Consider the following 25,910-nt stretch of genomic DNA (forward strand, 5'->3'; position numbering starts at 1 on the left):
GGGCATGCACAAGGTAAATGCAGCCAAACAGAAACCTCCGAATGAAAACCACGCTGCTACTTCCAGACAAGCTCTAATTACAGTTAAAAAGGAGTTTGGCTTCCATGGCCCAAGGCTCTGGGAAATTACTTAATAATTAAATTCAGACACTGAAGAAACACATCAAGGAAACCTCTAATGCTGCTGTTCTCCTTTCTGGCTGTTTGCAAATAAAGAAGCGAGTTGCACAAGATAACAAACAGCTGACAGAGTAGAAAACTGAGAAGCCTCTAGTGCATCAGATCCAGGTTTCTGTTTTGATTTCCATTTGCCAAATCTGCAAGACGTGGCTAAGTTCCTACTGAGAAAGAGTCCTCTCCTGCTGTCATCTCCCCCCCAGGGGCGATTACAAGCCAGAATTTGCAACAGCTGCTGGACACGTGCCGGTTTGGTGTTTTCAGGCCTGACGGAAGGTGCTGCATTGCTCTAGCTGTATGGTGAGATGACAACAAGCGGGACTAAGGCAGCCCCAAACAAGAGGCTATGTAAAACATCTCATGTCAGTGGGGAAACAACTGGGAGGACAAGAACGCTTTGAGGAACAAAGAGGGGAAAACCACAGTGAAGCAAATCCTGTTGCTCTTGTGTGATTCTGGTCAGCGTTACTGGAAATCAATGAAACCACAAGGCTGTGAGTGAGGGCAGAGCCTAGCACAGCACTTCCCCAGGTCCCACTTCGTGGCTTCTGACCACAGAAGATGCCAGAAACAAGGTCAGACTTTTGCTGTCTGGATAGCAGACACTTGTTTGGCAATGCTGGGAGGAAGGGCCAGGCTGGCTGCAGTACGAGAACACTTCTGACCCAGAACGATGCTGCTTAGGCAAGACAACAGCCGCTGCAGGGAAGAGCTAGCAGGCTGGGGCGAGCCCACTGCTTCTGCTAGGGCCCCCGTGCTTCTACGAGCCTTTTGGCGTCTGATGCGCAGCCTCAGCAGGCAGGGCTGGGCTGGCCAATGGGGCCCACAAGACCACCAGTAAACTGAGGCTGTGAACGGTTTCGTCAACCTTAGTCAAGCCTTGTGGAGTTTCTCAGGCAGTCAGCAACCTGCCAAATGCCATCTGCAGAGGCTGTGATGCTTTCAAACTGGCCCAGCACGTCCTCGCTGACTTTCTACTGCAGGGAAGGATGGGGTTTCATCTCCAAGAAGCCGCAGCATCATAAGGACAACACTGGACAATTAGGAGCCAAGGAGGACTTGGTGTGATGGATTTCCTCCCTTTGCACATCCAGCAGGCAGGATCTGACCATGCTGGGCTGATCCAACAGCCCTAAGTAACCTGCACATTCTCCACCTTATCTGTGTGGAGGGTCTACTCAGTAACTGGGAGGACCAACACAAACTAATGTGGCTTTCCACCACCCAGAGTGGCTCTGCCCCATGTCATTCTGCAGGCGCTTTGCCTCCTACACAGCAAAGCACAAGAGCAAAAATAACAAGTTAGCTTCCTTCAGCCATGGTCGACATGAAGGCTTCTTGTTGAAGTTACATGAAATTCCCTCCATGGTTTCAGGCCACTGAAAACGGCAGATCAGCATGCAATAGCTATTTAAATCTGCTATTATCTGACAAATAGCATCTCGTAATAATTAGAAACCCTCATTCGTTAGGATCTCAAGGAGCACATGAACCTGTTTATAAGCAAAAATAGGTAGGTAAGCCTACCAAGGAGGATCACTTCACTGATGACTGAAATAGATTACACTGTCATCTGGGTGAAGACTTAACACTACTAAACAAGTGGTGCAAAACAGACATTCATGGAAAGCTGCGGAAGAGGAAACACAGGCCAAATTAAACAGTCTGCAATTCACATGCTTTCCAAACAAGCTGGCTGCCATGTACTATTCACTTAGACAACAAGGGGAAAAACAAACCATACCTGTGTACATTTTCCATGGCTGCTACTTCTGCCAGAGCAGCTAAGCTAAAAAACGCAGACACCGCCGGCATATCTGACGTAATACTATGATTTTCTTCTGTCTCTGCATTTCTGGAGCATTCACCGTTGCAATCTGTTTCTGCACTTGATGTTTTTTGAAGAGTACTTTGGGGCAGCTCTTTTGGCTTCTCCTCTGCAATGAAAGAAACCAAAGTTTGCACATCTAGCCCTTAAATTCACAGCAGCCCATCGATACGCTGACTAGTCTGGTGTTAACCTTTAGGACTTTGATTTCTGCAAGTGTGGTCCGATTCACGCTGCAGCCTCTTCTGACCCAAGCTATTGGCACAAGCACAGTACTAAGGTTTATGAAGCAGTTTACTGATTTTGCATTCAACTGCATTTAGTATTTTAGGTCAGGCAAGAGAGCTTTTGTTTAACAGGAGTCCTGAAAGGTTACTTTAAGCGCAGAGGACTCCTGCAAGGACTGGGGCATTGACCATCCCATTGTGGAACTTATTTTTACATCCTATAAATAGGTGCAGTGTAGTTTCTTCGCTGGCTGGAAACAAACTATGAAAGGTAACCATTTTCCATTTCTCTCAGTATGAGTTCTTAGTTCTTAAGAGAGAAATACCCACAGTGAGGACAGATTTGGGCATTACAACAAAAGAAGTTGGCCATCACAGACTCAGTGATTTCCCAGTTGATTAATACCTGTATTTTACAGAATGACCTAAGCAGGTATGAAAACAAGCTAACTGAGAACTACTTCCCTGACCGGCTGCTTGCAGTCCCAAACCTTCTCCAAACATTCAGTTTTAACAAAATTTAAACGCCAATTTCCTTACCCAGCGTCCCTCCTGCTGGTGACACTCGACCATCTGCTGTTCGGACAAGATGTGTGATCTTAGTTTTCCTTGCTTTCCTTTTCTGGCTGCCAACTAAAGGTTCATGCATCATTGCTGGCTCTGGAGTGTTTAGGGCAGATAGAGAAATTTTATTCTTCCAGGCAGACTCACTGGAATTTCTGTCTTCTGAGAGTATGGCTGAAAGAGGATAAAAACACCATTTCACATATCGAATAAGTCAGCTACTAGCTACACTCATTTACCATTTTGCATCTATCTGCATAAAGCCTTCCCTCACAGGTACTTGGAGCATAACCCATGGCAAGGTATGTTCCGAATGCTGCCGATGTTTGCAGGGGAACAGTAGCATCAGCTCTTAAAGGTATCCTGGAAGGTTCAAGTTTCTAATATTTGCAAAGAAAACTGTGAGATGGGCAGTAGCACTTCGATGGCAGCCGGGTATCAAACAATCTATATAAAACACTCTGCAACAGAAGATGCCAGCAAGTAGCTAAGCGATGAAATGTATTTAAGGAACAATAATGGTCCCCGTGTAAGCTTATCTTAGCTCACAGACGGACCCACAAGCAGGATTCAGGAATTCCTGACTAACCCCCAATCCTTCCTCTGTAGTCACTCTACATCGTCTCCTCCAAGCAGAGGGAAACACTGCCTTTTACAAAAGAACAAGCCTTAAAAAAAACACCCAAAAGGCAGCAAATATAAGAGAAGAGCTGGATCACAGCTGAAGACAAGAATGCTAAAAAAAGAAAGTAAACATAGGATAAAATACCATGATGAAAACACTGCCTACATAAAGTCAGAGAGGGAGAGAGGAACAGTTTCAAATCATTCTCAGCAAGTACCAGTGTTGGCATTTCCAAGTCACCTTCTTCCCTGAACTGGAACTCTATCACAAATTTTCACCTGAACAGTCACTTTGATCTTGTTCATGAAGAAATTGGTTGGACAGCAACCACAAAATGTATTTAAGCTTCCAAAGTCTGAAATCAGCGCGCAGTTGTCAATCCTTTGTAATTTCTATTGACTTAATAAGCCATTCCGCTGATACCGTAGGGTATCACTAGTCCATGAATTCCATCTGTGATGTCTTTTTTCCTCCTGTGATAAAAGTACTCTGAGACCTACCCCATCTGCGGCCACTGTGAGCTATGGTTAGAAGGAGACTACAGGGAGCAAGGGGAATGCCTAGGTAATTTCTTACATATGGCCGTCTAACCTGCTTTGAAATTGGGAGCGCTTGTAGCATCTGCACCAAGTCCTTGGGGTGTTTTTTCCCAGTACGTTGCCATCCTGAATGATTCCCCATTTCTTCCTAAATGCCTGCCTCTCATCTCCCCCGCTACGTTTACAACTCATTTCCTTCACTACCCATCAGGTTACGCCCCATCTCTTTGCAACAGTCCCTGACATATTTCACAGCTGTTACTGTGCCTACAGTTAGCCTTCTCTTCCCCACAACTCCATCCAATCCTTCCTTCCGTTTTGAAGATATGCTTAAGACCTATTTGCTCCCTTCCTGAGTGGAAGGACCAGCAAAAATTACACGCACAACACTCAAGGTGCAGTTGCAACAACTGCTCTTTCAGGAGGGCTAAGCCCTGAAGGAGACCAGCCGCCGACGCCGAGCGTGGCTGCATCCCACCCGACCCCACAGGCCATGCCCAACAGCCAAGCGGTCTGCAGGGACACTTCCCTCTTTCATTTTAACGTGTATTTACCATTTATCTATTACTTGTTTTGTAGATTTAATGAGCTTCCTATTCAGAGATATGGTTAATATAACCTCCACCTTTTGCTAGGTTCTTTATCTGTTACACGTGCGAGGATGTGGACTGGATGTAGAGTACGGCTGGAACATGTTTCACCTTGCTAGCTGTTGCCCTGTGCCCTTTTCTTTTAAGTAAGAAGGGACTTTTTAATGTTTTATGGCATAAGAATACAATCAGGTCTAGTACATAAGCGTAAAAACATTTGGGAACGTTCCAAACTAATTTGCTTATGTTCTTAACTCGCTTTCATACCTTCTCTTGTTTAAAACATTGTTGAACGTGCACATGCTCTTTTATTTTGGAAAAAAGCACCCAGCTCCAATTAGCTTTTCTCAGTGCTTAGCTACAGCTGCTAACCTTTCCAGAGCAGAGTGATGCTGTAAAACTCATTTTCTATACGGAGAGCAAGAGAAATCACAAGCAAAGATCTTCCCCACAACACTGCAATGCTCAGCAGAAGCACTGACGACTGCAAATGTGACTTTCAAGTAACTCAACTGGGGTAATAGCGAGAGGTTCAGACAAGCTCACTGCACTGACTGGGGCCAAAATCTTAATTGGAATGCATACTTAAATGGGCAGCTTTCTCTCCAGATTTCTTATTTGGGAATTCATAAGCGTTGATTATGTATTAATGTAATGGTTTGGTTGCAGTCCAACGCCATTTGTTCATTCTGATTCGAGGATTTGCTCTAATGAGACAGCACTTTGACAGCGCCTTGACAGCGCCGTTTAATTCTAGTCTGATTGAGTTTATAATGGCTTTAACCTTAGTAATACAACTCTTTTTTGTTTTTTTCCTCACACTTAAGAAAAATACAGAGACATGCTTTCAAACAATAAACAACATATAATAGAAAGCAACCTGATTTGGTATGCTTTTAATTAGGTGTGCTGTGTATTTCAAGCCATGTCAGGTCACTAGAAATTAACTGGATCGGTCAATACGTAAACGGTTCCCTTTCACATTTGTTTTTTTCTCAGTCTACGTGCCAAAAAGCTGAAAAAATTAAAAGGAAGAAAAAACTTTGAGAGGTAAAATAAAAAGAGGCAATAGTTACTGTAGACATAAGAAGGAGTACACGATGTTGGCGTGTCTGACAAAGAAATAGCAGAAGGTGGCTGACAAACTTGGGATGCAGCAAGTATCTTCCGTCTCCATGTTCTAAGGTTTTTCAGTCCTTGAAATGAGACTTGAGAGTCCTCCACTTTTCCCCCCCCTTCTCTAACTCCAAAGTAAGCTTTTTATCACTTTGTAAGATTGCTGCCATACAGTTTTGAAGAAGGAAGGATTAAAGGTGAATAATGCATGAGTATTTTTGCGGGTGGGTGTGTGGGCGGAGGGTGGGTGTTGAAGGGAAGAGCTTCTTTTTTGTTCTCCAGCAGCCTTAGGGGACGCCGGGATAAGAACACATTTCACTGACCTCTTTACAGACCGTTATTCAAGCAGGCACAAACCCACAAAACCTGACCTGGAGGAAACCACACAGCGGCTTCACTCGCAGGACCCTTCACCCTGGACTCCAGAGGAGAACGGAGTCTGTGCTTCAACAACTATGTAGCTACCGCAGGTGTCCTCCTGCACCTCCTGCAAGGGGAAGGAGCACCCCGCTGCTTCAGCTGACAGAGGTACCAGGTGCTCCAAACCTGCCCTTGGTTTGCTGTGCTGCAAGGACAGAGCTGAACAAGTTTTATTCCCTGTATTTTTCTTTAATAATTTCTTTAATCCATTCCACATCCCTTCTGTTCCCACGCAGTCCAGTGTCAAAGAGCTGTCCTGTGCAGAGCTCAGCTCATTTCCAAGGGAATGCTGCCCAGAAATGCCAAGCGGCTCAGCGCCTAGGGTGCAGTCCTGCCAGCAGGTACTTACACGGTCAGTACTCACTGCGCAACAGCAGCACGTGTAGAACCACTGGGCTACTTCTGCACGCAGAGCCGAGCACGGTATGAAGGTGCGGGCCCTCTGGCATGCTTACACCACAGTGACAAAAAGGACTTGGAGAGAAAAACATCTAGAGCTCTGTGTCAGATGGTTTCCTGAGCTAGATTCGTTAGAGGTTAGCATGGCCAGTTACCCCTGTTCTGCAGGCACACAGAGGGCACGGAGTCTTACTGCCCCCCATCTTCACAAACAAGAAAAATAAAGTCAATTGGACCCGCTCGGCACCCACAGAAGACGACAAGCTCTTCAGACTGAACCCCAGCAAGACAGATTTACAAGCATTTCTTCAGCAATGCCTGTCTGTTACAGGAGAGCGCTGCAGAAGTTAAACCACACGTGGTGGAGAATGAATGCTCTGCGGGGCTAAGCATGCTGGTGCCAAGAAGGAAGGTGGGCTTAATGCCTTAATGGTCTTTAAGAAGTTAAAAAGGGGAAGCCTAGCAAGGCAGAGCAAAGGTTCAAGTCACCAGTGCCTGGGGAACAGCTTCACCAAGGAACTGATGTCAAGCACGCTCTGACCTACACCCTGGTGGGAATTCCAGCTCTTCTGCCAACGGTGTGCTGCTGCAAGGGCTGGGGACTACCACGCCGAGAGACACCAGCTGACAAAGCAGCAGATGGTCAAGCCAGGTGTATGGAACAGCTGCCTGGATGGGAAGCCCTGCTGCATGAGCCCGTGCTGACCCAGCGCCCTTCCAGCCTGGACACGTGCCAAAGGCAGAGCGGCACAGAGCCGGCTCCCTCCGGGCTGCAGGCTCCACACAGCGGGGCTTTCTCAGCAGAAAAAAAAGAAGAGAGGGGAAAAAAAAAAAAAAAAAAAAAAAAGGTCATTCTGCTAATTTTCTGTGCTTTCTCAAACATATGTGCTAAGGCTGTACAGCCTGATGTGCACGTGGGAGAGCTGACGGAGGATCAGCAGCAGGCAGTTAGCTCTGCCAGCCACGGGGCTCCTCCACGCGGCAGCCCGCGCCGAGGCCAGCGCACACGTTCAGCTCTTCTCCCCTTCTGCTGCGAAGGCCAGCATCGCATCTGGTCGCGACACACACCACGCCAAAGCCCTCAGCACAGCTCACTAGATGTACCTGCAAGGAGCCCACGGTTATTTGAAGTATCACTTCCCACCAGGAAGCCTTGATGATGTGGCAGAAAATAAATCTCTCAGCCGAGTGGTGCTGAACCTCCCCAAACAGGGATGGGTCCAACTGTACTTCTGTCAGCCTTCCTAAGGAGGTGACATCTCTCTAACAGACTCAGCTGCATTACTGGCTGCACTCTGCTAGGAGCAACGAGGGTTGTGGCATGCCCGCTGGTATTTTACTGGGCTCCATCTCTCTATAAATACCCACAAATTCGTGCTACAGTGATTCGCACTGGTGATGCCATGGATGATGTTATCAAGCGGAGTCAAAATTCACTCGGATACTCACACCACACCCAGGCAGCATGATCCAGTCACGTCAAAATCTGCCTTTACTGCACTTAATTTTCTTCATTCAAAACACAGACGCACACAGGCACACACACACACATGTTTCAAGACTACAACACAGGAATTCAGCATGACCTCTGCTGACAGCAAGGCTTCCAAGTGTCTCCTCTCCAGCTGTAAAAAATTCGAGCTGTTCCTCCAGCGAAGTTAACTCCATAAAATCCAAACCCCACACGTTATAGACTTTTGACTCGCCACGAGTATAGACTCACCACAAAAAGGAGTTGAAATCTTCATTTGCTGTTTGATTCACGAAATCCTTGTATATTTGAATTGCAATGAAGATGCTAGGATTCTCAGCTTGAATATTGCAGTATATAAGACAGTGGGGTCAAAGTGTTCCGGGCCCCGCTGCCTCGGAAGTCACACAAGGATGAAGTTAAGCAGGCAGCACATGCTGGCGAGGCTGCGTGCTGCCGGCCGAGGCCGTACCCGCACTGCACTTCGCTGAGCAACACTTGGCCTTCAGTGTCACTACATGGGGCACTTAAAAGCAGGCAAGACCCCAGATTTTTTTCCCCTTTTGTATCTCAGAGAAAACACAGTCCCCCACCAATACATTTATCCACTGTCTTTCCTTTGATGTCTTCTACGTGGGCTGCTTAAGACTGGTAAGTTCCTCGAGTCATTGCTTTAGTCTTGGGAGGAACTGGGCAAACTGGCCCTACTCCAGCAAATGCACAGACACAGCTTAAATGTTTAGACACGATGACATTATTCACATGCTTAACTTCCAAGGACATGCCTCTGTTGTGCTGGAACGAGGCCAGGGTACTCAACACTTGCCAGGCTGGAATCTTTGATCATAGTGCACACTTCATATCAAAACAGGCTGGTTTCTTTTAATCAAATGGAGGTTTTGATGTTTTGTTTAGCCACATTTTAAATCTGCAGATTTTAAGATATTTACATTTTTTTACTCTATCGTGTCTCAAACACTTTCTGTTTCTTTTCCCACAGGAGAATTTAAACACCCATTTTTCTTGGTAATTTGTCTACACAGTCTATTAATAATTCAGGAAAAAGGATCTGAATGGCACCCAATGAAAGCTATGTTAATGTACGATGCCTTTTTCACACCAGCATGGAAGCAAGATAGTTACTTCTCACAAGCGACTCCCACAACATGCTTGTTGTACAAATACAACGAAACAGAGCAAGTAATTTCAAAGTATTTGCACCAGTGAATGCAGCAGAGATGGCAGAGACTGTGTGGGAAAACAGTGCATGTGCACCACAGAGGACAGAAAACACAGCATCAGGAAAGGAGAGGAAATAACATGGCCAAGCCTCGGGGGGAAGACATTAAGCATAAAGGCAGCTGGGGGAACTGGCCACGGGGATAGCCATTTATTATCTTAGAGACAGGTATGGATAGGGGGGAAAAAAAATAAAAGGAAGAAATGCATGGAGCTACCCGGTAAGCAGAACCAGAGGGGCTCTTCTACACCACAGGGATGATGTAGAAGACAGCTCCACTGTGGAAGGACTAAGGAACAGCTTGGGAATGATCTGGATAGTGTGGACAGCGTGAATACAAGCCAAAAAAACCCCAACAAAACAAAGACAGGGGGGCCCAGGGAAGCAGGTTAAGCTATAAACGCATACATACTGTACACTCGAAAATGCCCCCCAGAGCTGTGAACACGTAGGTATGCAGGACCACAGTACTGCAACAAGAAAAGTCTCTGGAAAGCTACCAGCAGGACAGCGGGCAGAGCAAGTCCATTCAGCACGTAACTTTAAAAAACTGTCAGCTGTCTTCAATCTGAGGCAAGCAGCCAGCTGGTTACAATTTCTGCAGAGCGAGGGTTGGTTTACGTTAGTATTTCTGAGATCTGGTGCAGAAACAAGCTCTTGCATCTTGATCGGCTGCAATCTGCAAAGTTCTACACGGTGGGAAATCACAAGGAGAGGAGACAGGGACATGGATAACTGCTCTGGCAAAGGGATAACTCGCATGGTCTCTGATACAGAAGGGATGAAGGTATGAGCAACCAAAGGATTAAAGAGCTATGAGAGCTGTGGGGGATGAAAGAGTTCAGGGCTAACTGCAGAACTGCCCTTGCTTCGTCAGCTCTGCTGCATGGCGTCTGGAGCAGGGAAACTGTAATTAAGGGAGATGCCAATTAAAAAAAAACCAGCATCATACTTAAATATGGTAATATGATCAACTGGAGCCAGGAGCTAATGGAATCAAAGCAGACAGGGAAATAAGGGACCAAAGCAACCACAGCCTAGAGAGCTGAGTAGTCTCTGTCTAGAAGCATTTCCCCGAGACTGATCTGAGAGAGAAGGCGGCCCAAAACCTTAACTAAGTAATGCACCAGTACCTGTGTCCGGAACATTAAGCTTCTCCTTTCTGTGCTTATATTTGCTGACAATTTTGTGGAATAAGTTCTTTTTCTGAGACTGGCATGAACCTACAGACAACATTAACAATACACACTTTTAATCAGCAGTTTTAAAAAGAGTACAACAGTCACAGTACGTACTATATTAACCTCCCCTTCCACTAACACAGGGTGGCATTTCATGGGGAAGCACAAAGCCTGACCCCCTGCCAGAAGGGGCTCTGGAGGCTTTCAGCAGGCTGTACTTCAACCCACCAGCTCCCAGGGCTTAAGTGCATACAAAGCATTTTGGAGACTTGTGACCTTAGGAAAGCTTAGCCATAGAGCACAACAAGGCTTTGCTTGGTTGTTTGAAGATATGCTCTCTTTTGCAACAGGTGCTGGGTTTGGCTGGAATGGAATAAACTTTCCTCCCAGCAGCCTGGATGGTGCTGTGTTCTAGAGCAGTGACCAGAACAGTGCTGGTGACACACCAATGTCGCCGTTACTGCTGAACAGTGTTCACAGCATCGCCATCTCTCCTCCTCTGCCACCCCAGCCAGTAGGCTGAGGGTGTGCAAGAGGTTGGGGACACAAACACGTAGCTGAACAGCTGGCCCACACTGATCAAGAGGTACTTCATACCACGTAATGTCATGCTCAGCAATATAACTGGGGGGAGAGTATTTTGCAAAGCGCTCATTGCTCATGCTGGGTGTGAACTTGGTGGTGGCGAGTGCTTTCACGTCACTTGTGTGCGTGTCATCCCTTCCTTCTCTCATGAAACCGTCTTTACCTTGGCCCATGAGGTTTTTCCCTTTTTCCCTTCCAGTCCTCTTCCTCATCCCACTGGGGGAGAGCAAGCAAGTGACAGGGTGGGGACCTACCTACCAGGCAGGGCCAGCCCTGCACAGGATGGCAGCTACCTTTGCCTTTTTGGTGACCAGGAACGAATTTATACTAACTGCAGAAGTAAAAGCTCCAGGGAGACGAAGGTGAAGTTATGCCCAGCTTGTAGTGTCTTTCCTACTTTGATAGCAGACTCTTTACTACTAGTAGTCAGAAGACATCTTATGTGACATCGGACCACAAAGTATGCCACTAGTAGAGGTCATCAACCGGCTATCCTTTGTCTCACTAACGGAGTAAACAGCGGTACAACAGCAACGCAGACGTACCAGACCACAGATACAGCTCAGGCATAACCTCTACACTGCAACGTCGTTTCTATGGAGTTACTTTTCAGAAACTGCACTTCAAAATCCTATCTCCAAAGACACAGCAGGCAAGCAAATCTTCAGGCTAGCTCAGAACAGACTGGCCCAAACATGAAAAAATGTTTGAAAAAATGAAACGCCCTGCAGGTGACAAGGTGGCTTATAGCCTAACAAGAGGGTGTCCGTCCCATCTGCGGCTGACTCGGAACAGAATTCTACCCACCACGAATACCAGCCTCCTCCGCTCCTCCTCATCCTTAAGAGGAACCAGACACACACGTCAGCTACTGAGAGACACAACCAGAACCGTGTAGTGACACGCGATCACACAACTGCCCTTGGCCATCGCTGACTATATGCAGGCGAAGGAGAAAAGCACGTAGCACATGGAAGAAGGACCTAGTCTTACGAGGTGAAAACCATTTCAGAGACACGAGGCTGTTAGAATAGTGAAAATTACTGAGAGAAAGCTAAAATGCAGCCAGAATCAGGCACGGAAACCCTAGGGTTTTGTACATGTTGGTTTTGTGACTCACTGATGCTTAATTTTTACTACTGAAGAAATCAAAACTCTGGGAAAACATTAATAATCTAGAAGTCAAACAACAAACCAATTAAAGTCCAAGCGAGACACCACCTTAGGCAAAATCGTCTTGAATCTGAATTGCTTCACTAGAACTCGTACAGCAAACATCGGAGAGTCCAACAGAAGGGGCTACATTCACTCAAACCGATTCAAATGTCATTCTGCAAATTTTACAATAGCTTCCCGAGTATCGCAGAGTTGGATAAGCAGTCTAGTGTCAGTGCAATAAAAATGCAAAACAAGGAATGAAAAAGCTCAGGCAGGTTAAGGGAAAGCATAAGTGAAAAACCTGAGCTTTCCTGAAGACTAAGGTCAAACACTTCATCCACATCAAGAGAGACAAGCCTTCCCACAACAGCTCCACAAGAAGAGAGAGGTACATAACTAGATGAGTCTTACAACTTTTTTTTTTTTTAATTAACAAATCAGTGATTTTTTGCAGGTGTTTGGGATAACCAACAGGTTACACAGTAGCACAGAAGTCTCCATTTCTACAGCTCGACCAGCACCCTATAGACTTTATCAATCAGTATCACAGGCTGCCAGCCAACCCTTAGCAGAACAGCTGAGCTGAAAAACTCACAAAAAAGATGACAAGCACTGCATGTAGAAGGAAACCCGTGTCTTTCATCTCTTCTCTACCATCCAAGGCACCTTTGTCATAAGCTTGTAGCTGCAACATGTAGGGTACTCCGGGGCACATGCCACTTGCATGTACAATTTTGCTCCCAAATGGAAAATCACAGGACATTGACTTCAGTAGGATCAAAAGAGAAGCTGCCTTTTCACAAGGAAACTTCCAGCTTCCTTCCCGTCTAGCTGTCACTGCTGTGAGACGGTGCCCATTGACACCTGAATGCCCTCTGGCCACAAATGCAGAGAAAGGGAAGATGGGCTAAGAGCTCAACAGGTCACCATGTCACTCGGCCCTGAGGATGTAACTTCTGATTCCGTAAGAAATGTCATCCACAGTCCCTGCCCCAACTGCTGAGCGTGAGCTAGAGGATATGCTCACTGTCCCTGTGAAAAGCCGAATTACAATCACGCTTACACGTACAAATTGTCTAGTAATTACTGAACAGACTGTCTGGTGGGTCCCTGGAAGTGGCCACATCCCATCCTGCCTTTAGATGAAGGTCTAAGCCAAGGAGCTGCCACACACAGCATCTTTGCATGGCATATTCAGGTATGAAAAGCAGAGCTTTTCTTTTAATAGCAATTAACTGAACTAAACCAATACGGAGAAGGCAAAATATAGTCTGGACCAGGCAGGACACCTGGAGGTAGGGCAGGGTGAACAAGGGGCCATTCCTGAGGCCACAGGCTGTTTTGGCTGGGACAGAGCTAACATCCCTGTCCAGGCTGCCACGAGCCCGTGCCCCAGGGGCACAGCTCAGGCTCTCCCACCCTGGCAGGAGTTTACGGGAAGGCTGGCTGGGGACAGCAGGCAACTGCTCCAAGGCCTTAAACAAACACCGCTTGTCCACGTTCAATCCAGAGAAAATCAGTGACTGAAAAAACTAACTAACTAACTAACCTAAAAGGCTTGCAGGGGACCCTGGATGTGACCTCCTATAAAGAGCTGGAAAAAAACCTTTTAATGTTAGTTTACTTGGTATTGTTACACAGCCAGCCGCAAGCGTAAAGTCCTTTTCTCCTGCTCATAGTTCTCTACTGGAAATGTTCTACATGGCTCTCCCTTCTCCCTGGCACTTCAACAGCTGCCATAGGATTTAGCCACCTGCTAATCCCTGGCTTGCCCATTGTGCTCACGGAGGGCGGTGGGATTTCCTCCTGGGAATCCTTGCTATGGCCAGCGGCAGCTGCTTGGGGAAGCAGCAGGCAAGAAAACAAACCCACCATAAATAACGAACCGTAACTGCATTTCTTCCACATTTCTAGGCACATGCCCCCTCTGCTCTCCAAATTGCCTATTTTAAAGGGCCTGATCAAAGAGAGAACGCCTGAATCTGATCCAGGACAAACAGATCTGGCTGTGCATTTCTGCATCTCTCGGGGGGCAGACACTGTATTTTTAGGTCATGATCTTTGGAACATTACAGCATGCGATCTCCAGGCACGTGAATGCTTTGAATTGAACAAAACCAACCCCCAGCCCCCCCAACCCAAGACCGAGAGGAATGCCACGAAGAAGCATCCGTTCTAAGCCGATGCTTTATTTCTAGTCCTAGAGGCCACAGACCAAAAAAAAAATTTTAGACAATCCCTTTCCCAAATAAAAGCACACTATGCATTCCTCTCCTTGCCTTCCCAAAACGAAAGCTTAAGTGCTTAAGTGTGTAAGTGAGCATTTCTTCACAGCGCAGGGCAGAAATAATGACTATGCCTGTTGCTCATTTTTGCATACAAGCGGATTAGTGACTCACTGCAGACTGCTGACTTCTGTGTGGTGGGATGTTTTGGCACATATGCCATTGGAAAGGAGAAAAAAAAATAAAAAAAAAAAATCAGTCACAGCTCCAGCAAATGTCAGAGCAGGCCATCTGCACAGATTCAGTATAGCTGTATTTTTCAGCCATTTTGTGACATTATTATTGTATATGCACACTCCCGGTTCAAAATGCCTGAGGCAGAATTTGCCACAGCGTTTTGGTGTGCCCAGCCCTGCTCCCGCTGAAGAAAGACCCTCGTTCGCTTCAGTGGGAGCAGAATTTGGACAATTCTGAAAGGTCTGGGGGAAAATTTGCCTCTCTTAAAGTTCAAATTTCCTCTTATACATGTGGATTTGAAAGAGCTTTCACGTTCCAGGGTTCTCCAGGTGTTTTCACATTGAAAAGAGCTGGCTGAAGCGAGGACCGGCCACGCCAAGCACGATGGAAGGAGTCGGTGGGCACCGACCCACGCATTTTCCACTTAGGAGAAAGAAAACCTCCCGACAACCCCAGCTGTTCGGGCTGGACAGCAGAGCAGGCCTCTCGTAGGTATAGGTTAATGATATTTGACAGAAAATCAATCTGGCACCATTTACCCCAAAATAAAACACATTAAGACATACAGCCCCAAGTTGGGAGTGTGTGTGTTAAACAGAAACATTTCTCCATTTTTGTTCACCTAACACCCCGGGGAACTTCTCAGTGCCCAACACTCCAACCTATTTTCCAAGGTCTAAATGTAATTTAGTGGGCACTGATCTGCAGACTGCAAAAATTAAGCACTTGTCTGAAAACTGTGAACGCCTGGGAAGTTTAGGATCCTGCAGATGCTCCTTCAGAAAAAGCAGGGAATGATTTTAAAGAGGGTTTACTAAACCTACCCCGAGAGATTATGATCTGTTTGGAAACATCCAGAGGTCCCAGCCACGAGCAGGCACTATTTGTGCTGGACTTTTCTTTGATTTCTCTGATTACCTTACAGCCAGGGACCACCCCGAGGAAGAGCAAAGCAGCAGGAACAACCCCCCATGACGTGACACAGTAATGCAGGGCACAGCAGAGCCGAGTTACGGTCTCCTACATCCCAGCACAGTCACACCCCTACAGCTATGACGACACTTCACAGTTCATGCTCATCACATCGCAAGATGTTACTTTTGTTTAATTCTGATGGTGTAAAAACCCATGATAACTCAAAAAACCCAGAACCGTTGCAAAGCAAGCTCCCTCATCTTGCACAATACGTTTTCACCTCCTGCAATCCTCGCAGGAGCCCAGGATGCAGACCTGCCTGCTTAACACCTTTGGAGGTCAGTGTTCCCTAACCGTCTCTGGCCTCGTCCCAGTCCACAGGCAAGCTGACAGCATGACGAGGCTGAGTGGCTTGTCAGTACCCCGCAAATTAAATTGAGGATTCAGCCTAATGAACGTTTGGCTCAGCCAGAACAGTTTCCCCACTAAGCTACTAAGCCTGCTTGTACGCCGTTTGGCTCAGGTCATTTCAAATCCACAACTTGCATCCTAACAAAATAAAACAAATTAAAATCAACCCATTGCCACGGAATATTTACTGTTTTAGCAATCTTTCTTTTCCAAAAGAAAAATGGTTTGTCGGAGAGTTTTTCAGCTACCTCAAGAGCGAGCTCCGCTCTGCAGGGCGCTGGAATGACTGACACGAGCTGACAGCTCGCTCAGCTAACTTGAGTGAATTCAACATTTGTTGAAATTAGAGGCAGATATCACTAGCTCCATCTGGATTTAGTTTGGGGCTGTGGTTAGATGTTCACTACAGAAACAGCAGTGTCACTATCAGATATTCCTGCCCTGGGGCTGCTTGTTGCAACTCTACAGCTCTGTTGGTGGAAAAGTTCATGTGCCTGTTTACCATCTGCTTCCGTGCAGTCAGCTGCCTTGGTTTAAAGAGCCCTTATCGTCAGCAAGAGGTAAGTGCTCCACGGCCTCCTCCACAGGACTGTGCCAAAACTACTTATATCAGGCGTGTAACCTGCCTGCAGTTACGTTTCTGACCTTCCCCTGAGACACAGCTGAATATAATCCAAAGCTTTTTAAGTGATGCAAACAAGGATAAAAATTAAGCTCCTGCCAATGGACCTAGCCAAAAGCAGAATGCAGTTCTGGGCTACCTGACTGGAGGCAGCATTCTAGCATGCCATTCTCACACAACATAGGGTCCACAGACATGTGAACAGGTAAATTCTGTAGCGAGAAACCCAAGGAGCTGCAACTTCAACTGCCAGACCACCACAGAGGAGGAGATCTCATTCCCAACAGGTGCTGCTTAATTAACCACTGCATTATCATACTGCAAAACAATCCATTCATGCTGACTGAAGAAGTTCTGTCAAATACACACCACAGAAAAAATGAAAGGCATTTAAAGCCAGGACTCATTTGGTACTAGCACAAGTCTAATTTTGCAAAGGTGACTGTTCCACATCTAATTATATAAATACAAAAAATCAATACCAAATTTGGCGTGCACTAGAAAAGAACAGCTGCTCAATCCTGCATACTGTAATGTGATTATTTGTGAACCATTCAAAAGGCACAGACCTAATCCAGGGTCACCTGGCTAAAATAGCCGTATTAGATCTGAAAACCTGTCAGTCAGTGGAACTGCCACAGCAGCAAAAAAGGAAACCAGCTTCACATTGTGAACCGTGCACAATGAGGATTCTTTTGAGCATCCTTTTGTCTTGCACAATTACTGGTACATCATTCCTTCATTTGGTGATATTTCTGTACCATATGTGTGCATCAGTATTTCTGCCACAGTCTAAAAGCAGCTCTCCCTACCACGCTCTCACTTCTCTACCACCTCTGTGTCACAGGCTGTCTGTATATAAAGCAGCCACGTGTCACGAGTTTCTCCCTCCAAGAACCACAGCAACAGAGTTGGATATGGAATTGGTTTTCCTGTCCTCTAACCTTTTCTTAACCATGTCAGGACTTAGGATCGAAAGTTAAAATCTTTATGGAAAAAAAATCCAAATGTTTCATTCTGACATCTCTGGGATCTTATGTTTTAATTTATAGAGCCTAAAATTACAGTGAAATGCAAACGGGCATAAAGCTACGCTTTGAAAAATACCAAAATTGTAACCTTTCGATCACTTGCCATATCTTCCCCATTTTCTCCTGGGAAAACTTGTCAAATTCACTCACCTCACAAACATTTGTGGTTTTGGTAAGTTTGCTTGCTATGAGGAATGTATTTCCTGCACAAACTCCAATCAGTCCTACTCAGCACGAAAACCCAGGAGGCAAGGGTACAGCTTGAAAACTTACCCACTGAGAACCAACTAACTGCAGCCCTAGAACATTTTTTCTTTGACTTCACACTTTTCAAAAATCACAGTAAAGTAAGAACGTCAGAATTCCCGAGCTTGTCGTAACACTCTTGTTGCTTAAGAATGTATCACGCGTGGTAATTTACCTTTGTTGGATTTTGGTTGTTCAGATGAGCCATTTCCAACCTTCCTCTTTTTCCTCGGAACAGCTGAATTTTTCCTGTCAAAGGTAATAGGACTGTATTGAGGGAGGCTGTTGAATTTCTTTTCAAATTCTTCTTCCAACTTTGCTAAGCTAAAGGGGAAACAAAACCAATCAAATTAAAGGTAACTCTGTTTTTGGAGAAAAAACATATTGTTTAGGAGCACGTGTGCGGTGTGTGTATATACATACCTACCTACACAGAGGGAGGGGGAAAGGGATAAGCACAGACATACACTGTAAACATCACACTAGTATATATTAATCCAGCTTTGGGATGAGTACTCTCCAGCTTCTGCATTTGTAACTCAGTAGGCATTGATTACATTAGTTGCACATATTAAAATTGGAAAAAAATAAACAAATCAATGTTATACTGGTGACATTTAGCTCTGTTTGCTGCACAGATTCATGCAGGAGATTTGTCTGTTCTGTGAGGAGAATGAAAAAAAGACAGTAAAGCCAATAAATAAGACAACCAATAAAATAACTTCACATAAAAGTCCTCACACTGGGATGAAAACAACTACAATTCAAACCAGAAGAAAAACGTCAAACTGTTCAATCTTCTGGGGATACTCTCAAACCTGATGCTTCGGGGTGGGAATTAGCTTTGTGTTTGTTTTGGGGCATTGTATTTTCTCCCCTCATATTTTGTCCTGAGAAGAAAAGTGCAATTAGCTCACGCTTTCAGGCAGCCCAGCACCCCTCACACCTCAGCCCCCCGAGTGGCTCCAGCCGGATTACCTACAGCTGAAGAACTCCACCGACACGTACTGTTGTTCCTAACAGCCAGAGGGAATACAACAAACCACTCCAGCAGGGCAGCATGGCTGTAATGGCTACGCTGGCTTGCGTAAGGACTCTGTTCCAGCAAATTCTTGCAGCCAGGCAGGAGCATAGGAAGGAACTGTATTTTAATAAAAGGCAGTGCACGCAGCTAGGCAGATTATAAATAGCACCATCAATGACAGGGGGATAATGACATTTTGTACTTGCCTTGAATTCTGTTTGCTATGGAAAACCTAAACTTGACAAAAGTTGGCATGACTTCGGAGGGGTGGCCCCTGCCCTGCACACTATGCACTTGGAAGTATCACAAGAAACACGGCATTTCTCCCTGCTTGCTGAAGCAGCACTTGAAGCAAATTGCATTCTGAAAGCTTTGGTACACAGAATGATACTTCATTTTATCTCTGTAATCATTACTTCTTTCGGTAAGCTATCTTCCATCTTAAAATACAGCCTGGGCTCCTGGCGGGCTTCTGCGTGGTGGGGTTGGTTTATTTGGGGTTTTTTGTGTGCACACACGCATACATGCTTTGTTTTGGAATCACAAAGATACCTGATGTGTGGTGCTTGGTGCTGCTACCTTTCCCTTCCATGTGGACGCTCCCCCACAGCCACAAAACAAGCTGGTTTTCTGCTCTGACAGCTGTCACGGCATCCCATCACCTGCCCCTTCCCCACTGCCTGGTGCCACCTGCCTCGCTGTCTGCCCCCAGGGCACATGAGAGGTTGCAGCTCTAATTAGGAAGGTCCAACCCCAAGAGCAGACGACCTGCCACCCTGGAATTCATAGCTTGTGTGGCATGGAGGCGGTGGAGAGCACTGCTATCGCTAGGTCAGCGATTAATTAGTCAAAAATAAATCATTCACATTATTATGAATTTTCACAGCATCTTACAAGCCTGATTAGACACACGTAGCTGAGCTGAGGTGTTCGTGCGGTGCAGCCCAGTCCTGCCAGGAGATACATGCGGGCAGAGCTGGGCAAAGGAGCGGGCAGCAGGCGGCCAAAGCACACCTGACCGACCCTCGGGAAGCGTGGGCAGCTACTGATGGAGAAGGTAAGAGGACATGGGGAGAGTGACATCACTCCAAAGGGACGCTCCCCCCTATACACACAAAAAAAATGAGGCTGAAAGGTGATGCTGAAGGGAGCAGAAAGAGTTAAGAGGCGCAGGCAGAGGTAAAACCAGCTTTTCAAGCAGCCAGAGGATCAGGTAGTGCAACGAACAGGGATAATGGATACCTGCTCCAGCACTCATGCTCCTCAGACCACTGATTCTGCCTTTAGAGTTCATTAAATAAGATCCGTTAATGACATGACTAAACCAAGAAGCAAGACTGGCAAATATTTCCCCATCCAGCCAGCTAATGATGGGAGAACATTATTTCTCAAGTGAACTAATTATTTACACAATTTGCCTAGCTACTTGGAATAAATGATGTGTAACTTTTTTTTTTTTTTGCTAGCAGAGGCGTTTAGTGACATCTCTTATTAGACACCTAGTGGTGTGAAAAGTTTTCAGTCTTTCAATTCAAATTTAAAGAATATTTACAAAACTTATATACAATGCACTGAAAATACAGGAAGTGTTCCATTTTTTTTTTCCTTGATCATTCCAAGCAAAGAGGACTTGGAGACTGTCATCAATTTAGTATCTTTGCTGTAAAGTGAGCTGCAGCTAAATTTCACATAAGACCAGGTTATAAAAAAAGGCTACTGCAAGCCTGCACAAAAGAAACATATTACAATTTTAAGCATGAAGTGTGGAAAATCTACTCCTTTTTAACTCATTTTCACCCTCTGAATTCAGATAATTGGGAGTCTTCAAGAATTTGCAAGTACGTATGAACGGCTAAGCAGATTTAACAACTACGCCTGCAGTTAAATAAATCTGTAACACACTGACAAAAATGGTTATTCATATACTAGAAAAGCAATTCTGTGCAGCCTTGCTACATTTGAATGCACCTCTAATCATTAATTATTCTTCTGAAATATTTAATTTCTTCACAGCATACATGAATGATTTGAGTATCTTTCCTCTACAATGGAAAAATGATACATTTATCATAATTATTTGCCAACAGTAGAACACTGTTTATTCTTCCTCTGTAAGTAATCCCTCCAAGAGGGCAAAGGGATCTATTCTTTCTAGTCTAATTCTGTTTATGATGATTGAACACCTACACTGAACTTTAAATACTGCTTGCAAAGTGCTCTGAAAAGACAAGTAACCCTCTTCACCGCCTCTTAAGTAGGTAAATATTGCACATTTATTTTAGAATTAAGCAAATAATGTAATTCAATTCTGTTTACAATAGGGTAAACCAGGAAAGATCTCCAAGGAATTACTTCGGTATATAAACAACAGGTATCTAGAGCATGACTCAGCCCATCGTGGCTTGCAACGCTCAGGAATTCTGCGTAACTGTGATTATTTGGGTGCTGGATGCAGTTCATGCAATGAGGAGGACTCGCTCTGAAGTTACCAGGCTGACCTAACTAAAACTTTGAACAGTGTTAAGCTGCAACTTACCCAAAAACAAACTCTTCCTTTGCCTTAGGCTTTTTCAGTTTTTTGTTCCCGCTTGTCCCACTTTGGGAAAAAGCCCAGTTTTCTTCATTCCAGCATCCTTCATGATCTGAGGAGTTGCCTTTTCCTGAGCTTCTTTTTCCTGGGATGAAGGCAGAAAATTGTTTCTCATCTTTAGAAAAACGCGCCAAAACAAAGTGGGCTCAGAAGGAACTTGTGTACCCATTCAGTAACGCAACCTACGATGCCTGACCTTCTTGAAGGGCTTACAAAACATTTGTTTATTTTAAACTGGCTAATGATATTGGCAACTACTTCTGTGCACCCCTCCCTCCTGTTTTTTATACTACCTCTTAAGTCAGGACCTCTCCAGATGGAAAGGAGGAGAAAGAGAGGAGTAAATTGACAGTAATAAACTTCCCTAAATTACAAACATCTTTTCCTTTTCTGACTGTTCCAATTACACATATAAATCAACTAATGGGAAAAACACATTTCAAGACGTCTCACTGAAAGCTTCCAGAAATTATCTCAAATTTATCCTTCCACATGGCCACCACCTACAGCAAAACTACCAAGCAAAGCAAAAGCACAACACGTTTGTCTCTTGTAAGACTGAGAACTATGCTCGCAACCACAAGAGTCGTTATACAGAAACAAGCTAATTGTTCAGGGTTACATGCAATGCAGGTCCCGCGTACATCTATCGGCAGGCTGACAAGTCAACCAATAAAGTCTTCAGCCAAGAAACTAAATCTTTGTTCAGATCACAAAGAATAAAATGGGAGAGGTTAAGAGTTTGTGAGGGAAGTAGGAAGATGGAGCACAGGGCTTCAGCAGAGCTGCCCTGGACCACGCAGCCTGTCCCCTCCACCTGCCCCCAGCATCTCAGGTGACCAGACACAGCACCCCCATCACACACCGCTCACGCTCCAGCTTAAACACTGGCTTCCGCTTCTCCTCCTGCTCCAGGCAGGCTTTTGCGGTTCATGCTGTAAATAAAACACTCAAAGCCACCCACCTCTGTCCACGTTAGCACGCAGAGATGTCAGCATGCCCTCTGACACCAGAGTTTTATAAAGAGCACCTTTGCAAGATCTCTCCGATTTCCTGGAGCCACAGGTTTCTATCTTTTTAACACAGTCACTGTCCTCAGTTTTGACCTGTCCTGGTAAGCTCTGGGGTACCACCTCCTCTGTTGGGGTCAGTGGTTCCACTTTAATGTTATCAGAAGCCTCGCACGGTACTTCCTTGCTGGCTGCAATACTAAGGAAATCAGGAGGCTTTGATTCTTTGGTGGTCTCCGTGGGTTTCTCCTTTGATGTTTTCTTTTCTTTCGATTTCACTTTTTTCTTTGGTGATTTTGTATCCAACACGCTTCCCTTCACATTTGAGATGGGACGGGGCTTTTTGCGGGGAGTTTCCGCGAGTCTCTCGGCACCCCAGTCCCCCTTCGCCACGGCTTCAATGGTATACATCACGCTTTCAATGTCCGACTCGGAGGACTGCCTCTTTTTACAAGGTTTCTTGGGGGTGGATTTCTCATTTGTGTGCCGGTCCAACTTATTTTTTTTCTTTTTCTTCTTTATCTTTTCCGGCTTTAGCCCCAGGATATTCATGTCAGCCACCGACAGCTCTGGAGAGCAGCACATGTGATCCTTTGTGTTATCACTTCTCTCAAAAGGACTGTTCTCCATTGCAAGACTAGTAAAATCTCTGTATTTTGCAGTTTCTAATTCCTCAGCTTTTGTCTCATCCCAGTTTTGCATTTTCTCTATCCCCGATTGTTCTACTTTTTCTTTACAGGAGTCTTTTGTTGTTTTCTCCAGTTCTACATCCATCTCCTCTGGAACTTCCCCTCCCACATCTTCCGGTGCTTCCACTTTTGTTTTTCCAGGTTCCTTCACTTTTACTCCTTCTGAAGCAAGGCACATCTAAAACAAGTTTAAAAACAGTCCCATGAAACAAACAGCGACTGTTAACGTCACCTACCCATATTTACAGGAGCATTACAGAGCGAACCTCTCTGGCATCTTAGTTCCGCAAACTACGCTAAGGACTGTACCGAAAACACGGCGAAACCGGTGTGGCACGATGATGGCTAATGCTAGAATAAGGCTGGCGGGTTCTATACTCTAACAGCAAAAGGCTCCAACTGATCTCAGTGGTGTTTCCATCATCTTTTTAAGTGCCTTTTATATAACCTGGAAACCCACCGCTTGGTTTTCACAATACCCTCAATGAACGGATCAATGCCGTATTTCTCACTACGGCCACAGACAAGTTACTTGACGTCTCACAGACATACCCCCTTCAACTCCCAAATGTCTCGACATACAATTTTTCCCTTCGTTTTCCAAATGGCCCTGAAGGAGGTGGGGGGGAAAGTTAACTGAATCTCAGTCAGCGAGATGGTTCTCCTTTACGTGAATGCGAAAAATAATTTGGAAGGAAGTAAAAAAAGCCTTCCAAATCTTTCTTCTCGTGTCACAGACTTATTTTGCGAAGAGCTGCAAAGCAGCAGTGGTTGCCATGGTTATCTCCTCCTGGAGATAACATTAATGGAAACCAAACCCCTCACACTGTCTAAGGAACAGTGATATTCAAAAAAACAGCTGTAAAAAGGTCCTCAAACTGCCATGTTCCCACAGCACTGACTTGGGAGACCCGCTCGGGTGTGGATGACCTGTAAGCTCTGCGGACACCGCTGCAGAGGGGTCCTTCACAGCACCACCCGCCCCTGACAAGCCATGCTCCTTCTTCTCACTCTCCCTCTCAAAGCCCCCAAGCTGAATTCCAGGGCTATTTGGGATCTTGGTTTTAGAACAAATGTCAACCAAACAGCCACCCGGAGCAAAACCAGATGGAAGAAGCCTGCTCTGAACCAGACATCAGGGGTTTCCCTGTCCTGAAGCTCAGCCCACAGGCCATGTGGTCAGTATGGATGTGCGCTCTGGATCACTGGCTTCTCTTTAGGTCCATTCCAGGTTTCTCAAACTGGCAAGGCGTTTTATCCTGGCAAACTAAAAATAGCTCTTACACCAATATAAGTATGAGCATAACACCAAGGACAGAAAGTTTTGCAGTTAAGTTTGCAAAATTCTTGCTGCACAGGGTAGAAACTCCTGATCTGGTTCAGGTCAGGCTGGGCTGAGCACTGCAAGCACGGCAGCTCGGCCGGCAGCGTCTATGGGGAAGCAGGTTCAACGAGGCAGCTCTGCCGAGGTGGGTTCTTGGTACCAAGGTACTTCTGCAACTTTTTTACTGCACTGCAATGTAAACACCGTCTGTGATTTTCAAAAGGTAAAGATCAATCTTTAAAACGCAACTCGCTGGACAGCAATATTTCGCTAGTCGAATCCATGCCATCCCACAACCAATGGAAATTTTTTTTTTCTTGATACCTTTCTTTCTTCTGCAGTAGCCTATAGTACAGAGGGCTATGGATGTGGCTACAAAAACGTGACTTCTGTTTTGGTGGGCTCTAAATAAACTTGTAATCCAGTCTTTAAGATTGGGAAAGCTTAGAAACACATGAAATACAGCATTTCAGTAACGGGCCATTGTTTTTAACTGTTCCCAGAAGGAGGATCTGCTGAGAGTACCCATTTCTGTAGAAGTTATTGACCTGTTTATACCCCATCTTCAAGAAACAGGATACATGAAAAGCAAAAATAAATGAAAGTAACTAATGACCTTTAACAGGAATTTGTAATGGCAATGACCCAATCCGAGTAACAGACTAATCCAGCCCTCCCTCTCATCTCCCTGCACCCCCCGGCCAAACCAAACAGTTAAAACTCCAAACCCCAAGCCAGGAATTTAAACAATTCCAACAGTGGTTGGAAACTCCCTTTGCCACCAGGGCCTGGTGGTACTTCTCAGCTGCAGCACAGACTCCTAGAAACCTCCAAGGTGACTGCTAGTTGGGAAATCTTGACTTGTGGCACCCAAGCCCCCATAGCCCACGCTTCCGTAAGCACCACTGTAATTATAACTGTAGCTCTGTTCTGCCTTCCAGGCTTCCGCAGTCACCATCATTAACTTCTCCGCCCCACTGCACCCGTGGTAATTAGTCACCAGTGTTTTAATATTACCTCTGCCAGCTGAAACAATGCTGATGTTCCACACTGTTTTGTTAAATCGGGACCTGAATGGGAGGTACTTGAAGAAATCTAAAGAAAAAAAAAAACCAGAAGGGGAGAAAAAAAAAAAAAACACAACATTCTTTTACCAGCACAATTCTTTTCTGTTTACCACACAGCTTTTCAACGGGTTGTTTCCTCCCTTTTCCCAAAATCCATTCATAAGATTATATATTGAAAAAGAAGTGCAGACCCGTGCATGCTGGTATAAATAACCCCCTGCTCCACCACTGCTCTGGTGGACAGTACCACCGGGCACCAAGAGGTATTTGCAGATTTTGGGACCTTTTGGTCGGGACTGTCTCTGAGGAGCAGGATGAGCTGAGGCACACGCTCTCACATACGGGCAGCCTCCAGCAGCTGAGCATCAGTCTACACCAGTGTGTGACGCAGCTGCTGGTG

General features: G+C 45.5%; 1 protein-coding gene across 15 annotated transcripts in view; it reads right to left on the reverse strand.

Moving 5' to 3' along the window:
* Positions 1-25,910, reverse strand: part of BBX (BBX high mobility group box domain containing) — a 157,700-nt gene that overhangs the window by 20,882 nt on the left and 110,908 nt on the right. For 12 of the 15 annotated variants that reach the window (XM_080375463.1, XM_080375467.1, XM_080375459.1 and 9 more), the window contains 7 exons: positions 25,461-25,538; positions 22,385-23,297; positions 21,367-21,505; positions 17,982-18,130; positions 10,329-10,418; positions 2,772-2,969; positions 1,921-2,113 (listed from right to left, as the gene is read on the reverse strand). In XM_080375463.1, the coding sequence (XP_080231589.1) occupies positions 1,921-2,113; positions 2,772-2,969; positions 10,329-10,418; positions 17,982-18,130; positions 21,367-21,505; positions 22,385-23,297; positions 25,461-25,538 (1,760 nt within the window). The remainder of the gene's footprint in view (positions 1-1,920; positions 2,114-2,771; positions 2,970-10,328; positions 10,419-17,981; positions 18,131-21,366; positions 21,506-22,384; positions 23,298-25,460; positions 25,539-25,910) is intronic. The other 3 variants (XM_080375464.1, XM_080375462.1, XM_080375466.1) reach the window with 3 other exon arrangements.

This window comes from Falco punctatus (genome assembly GCF_963210335.1).
Source record: "Falco punctatus genome assembly, chromosome: 2".
Classification (NCBI taxonomy): Eukaryota; Metazoa; Chordata; class Aves; order Falconiformes; family Falconidae; genus Falco; species Falco punctatus.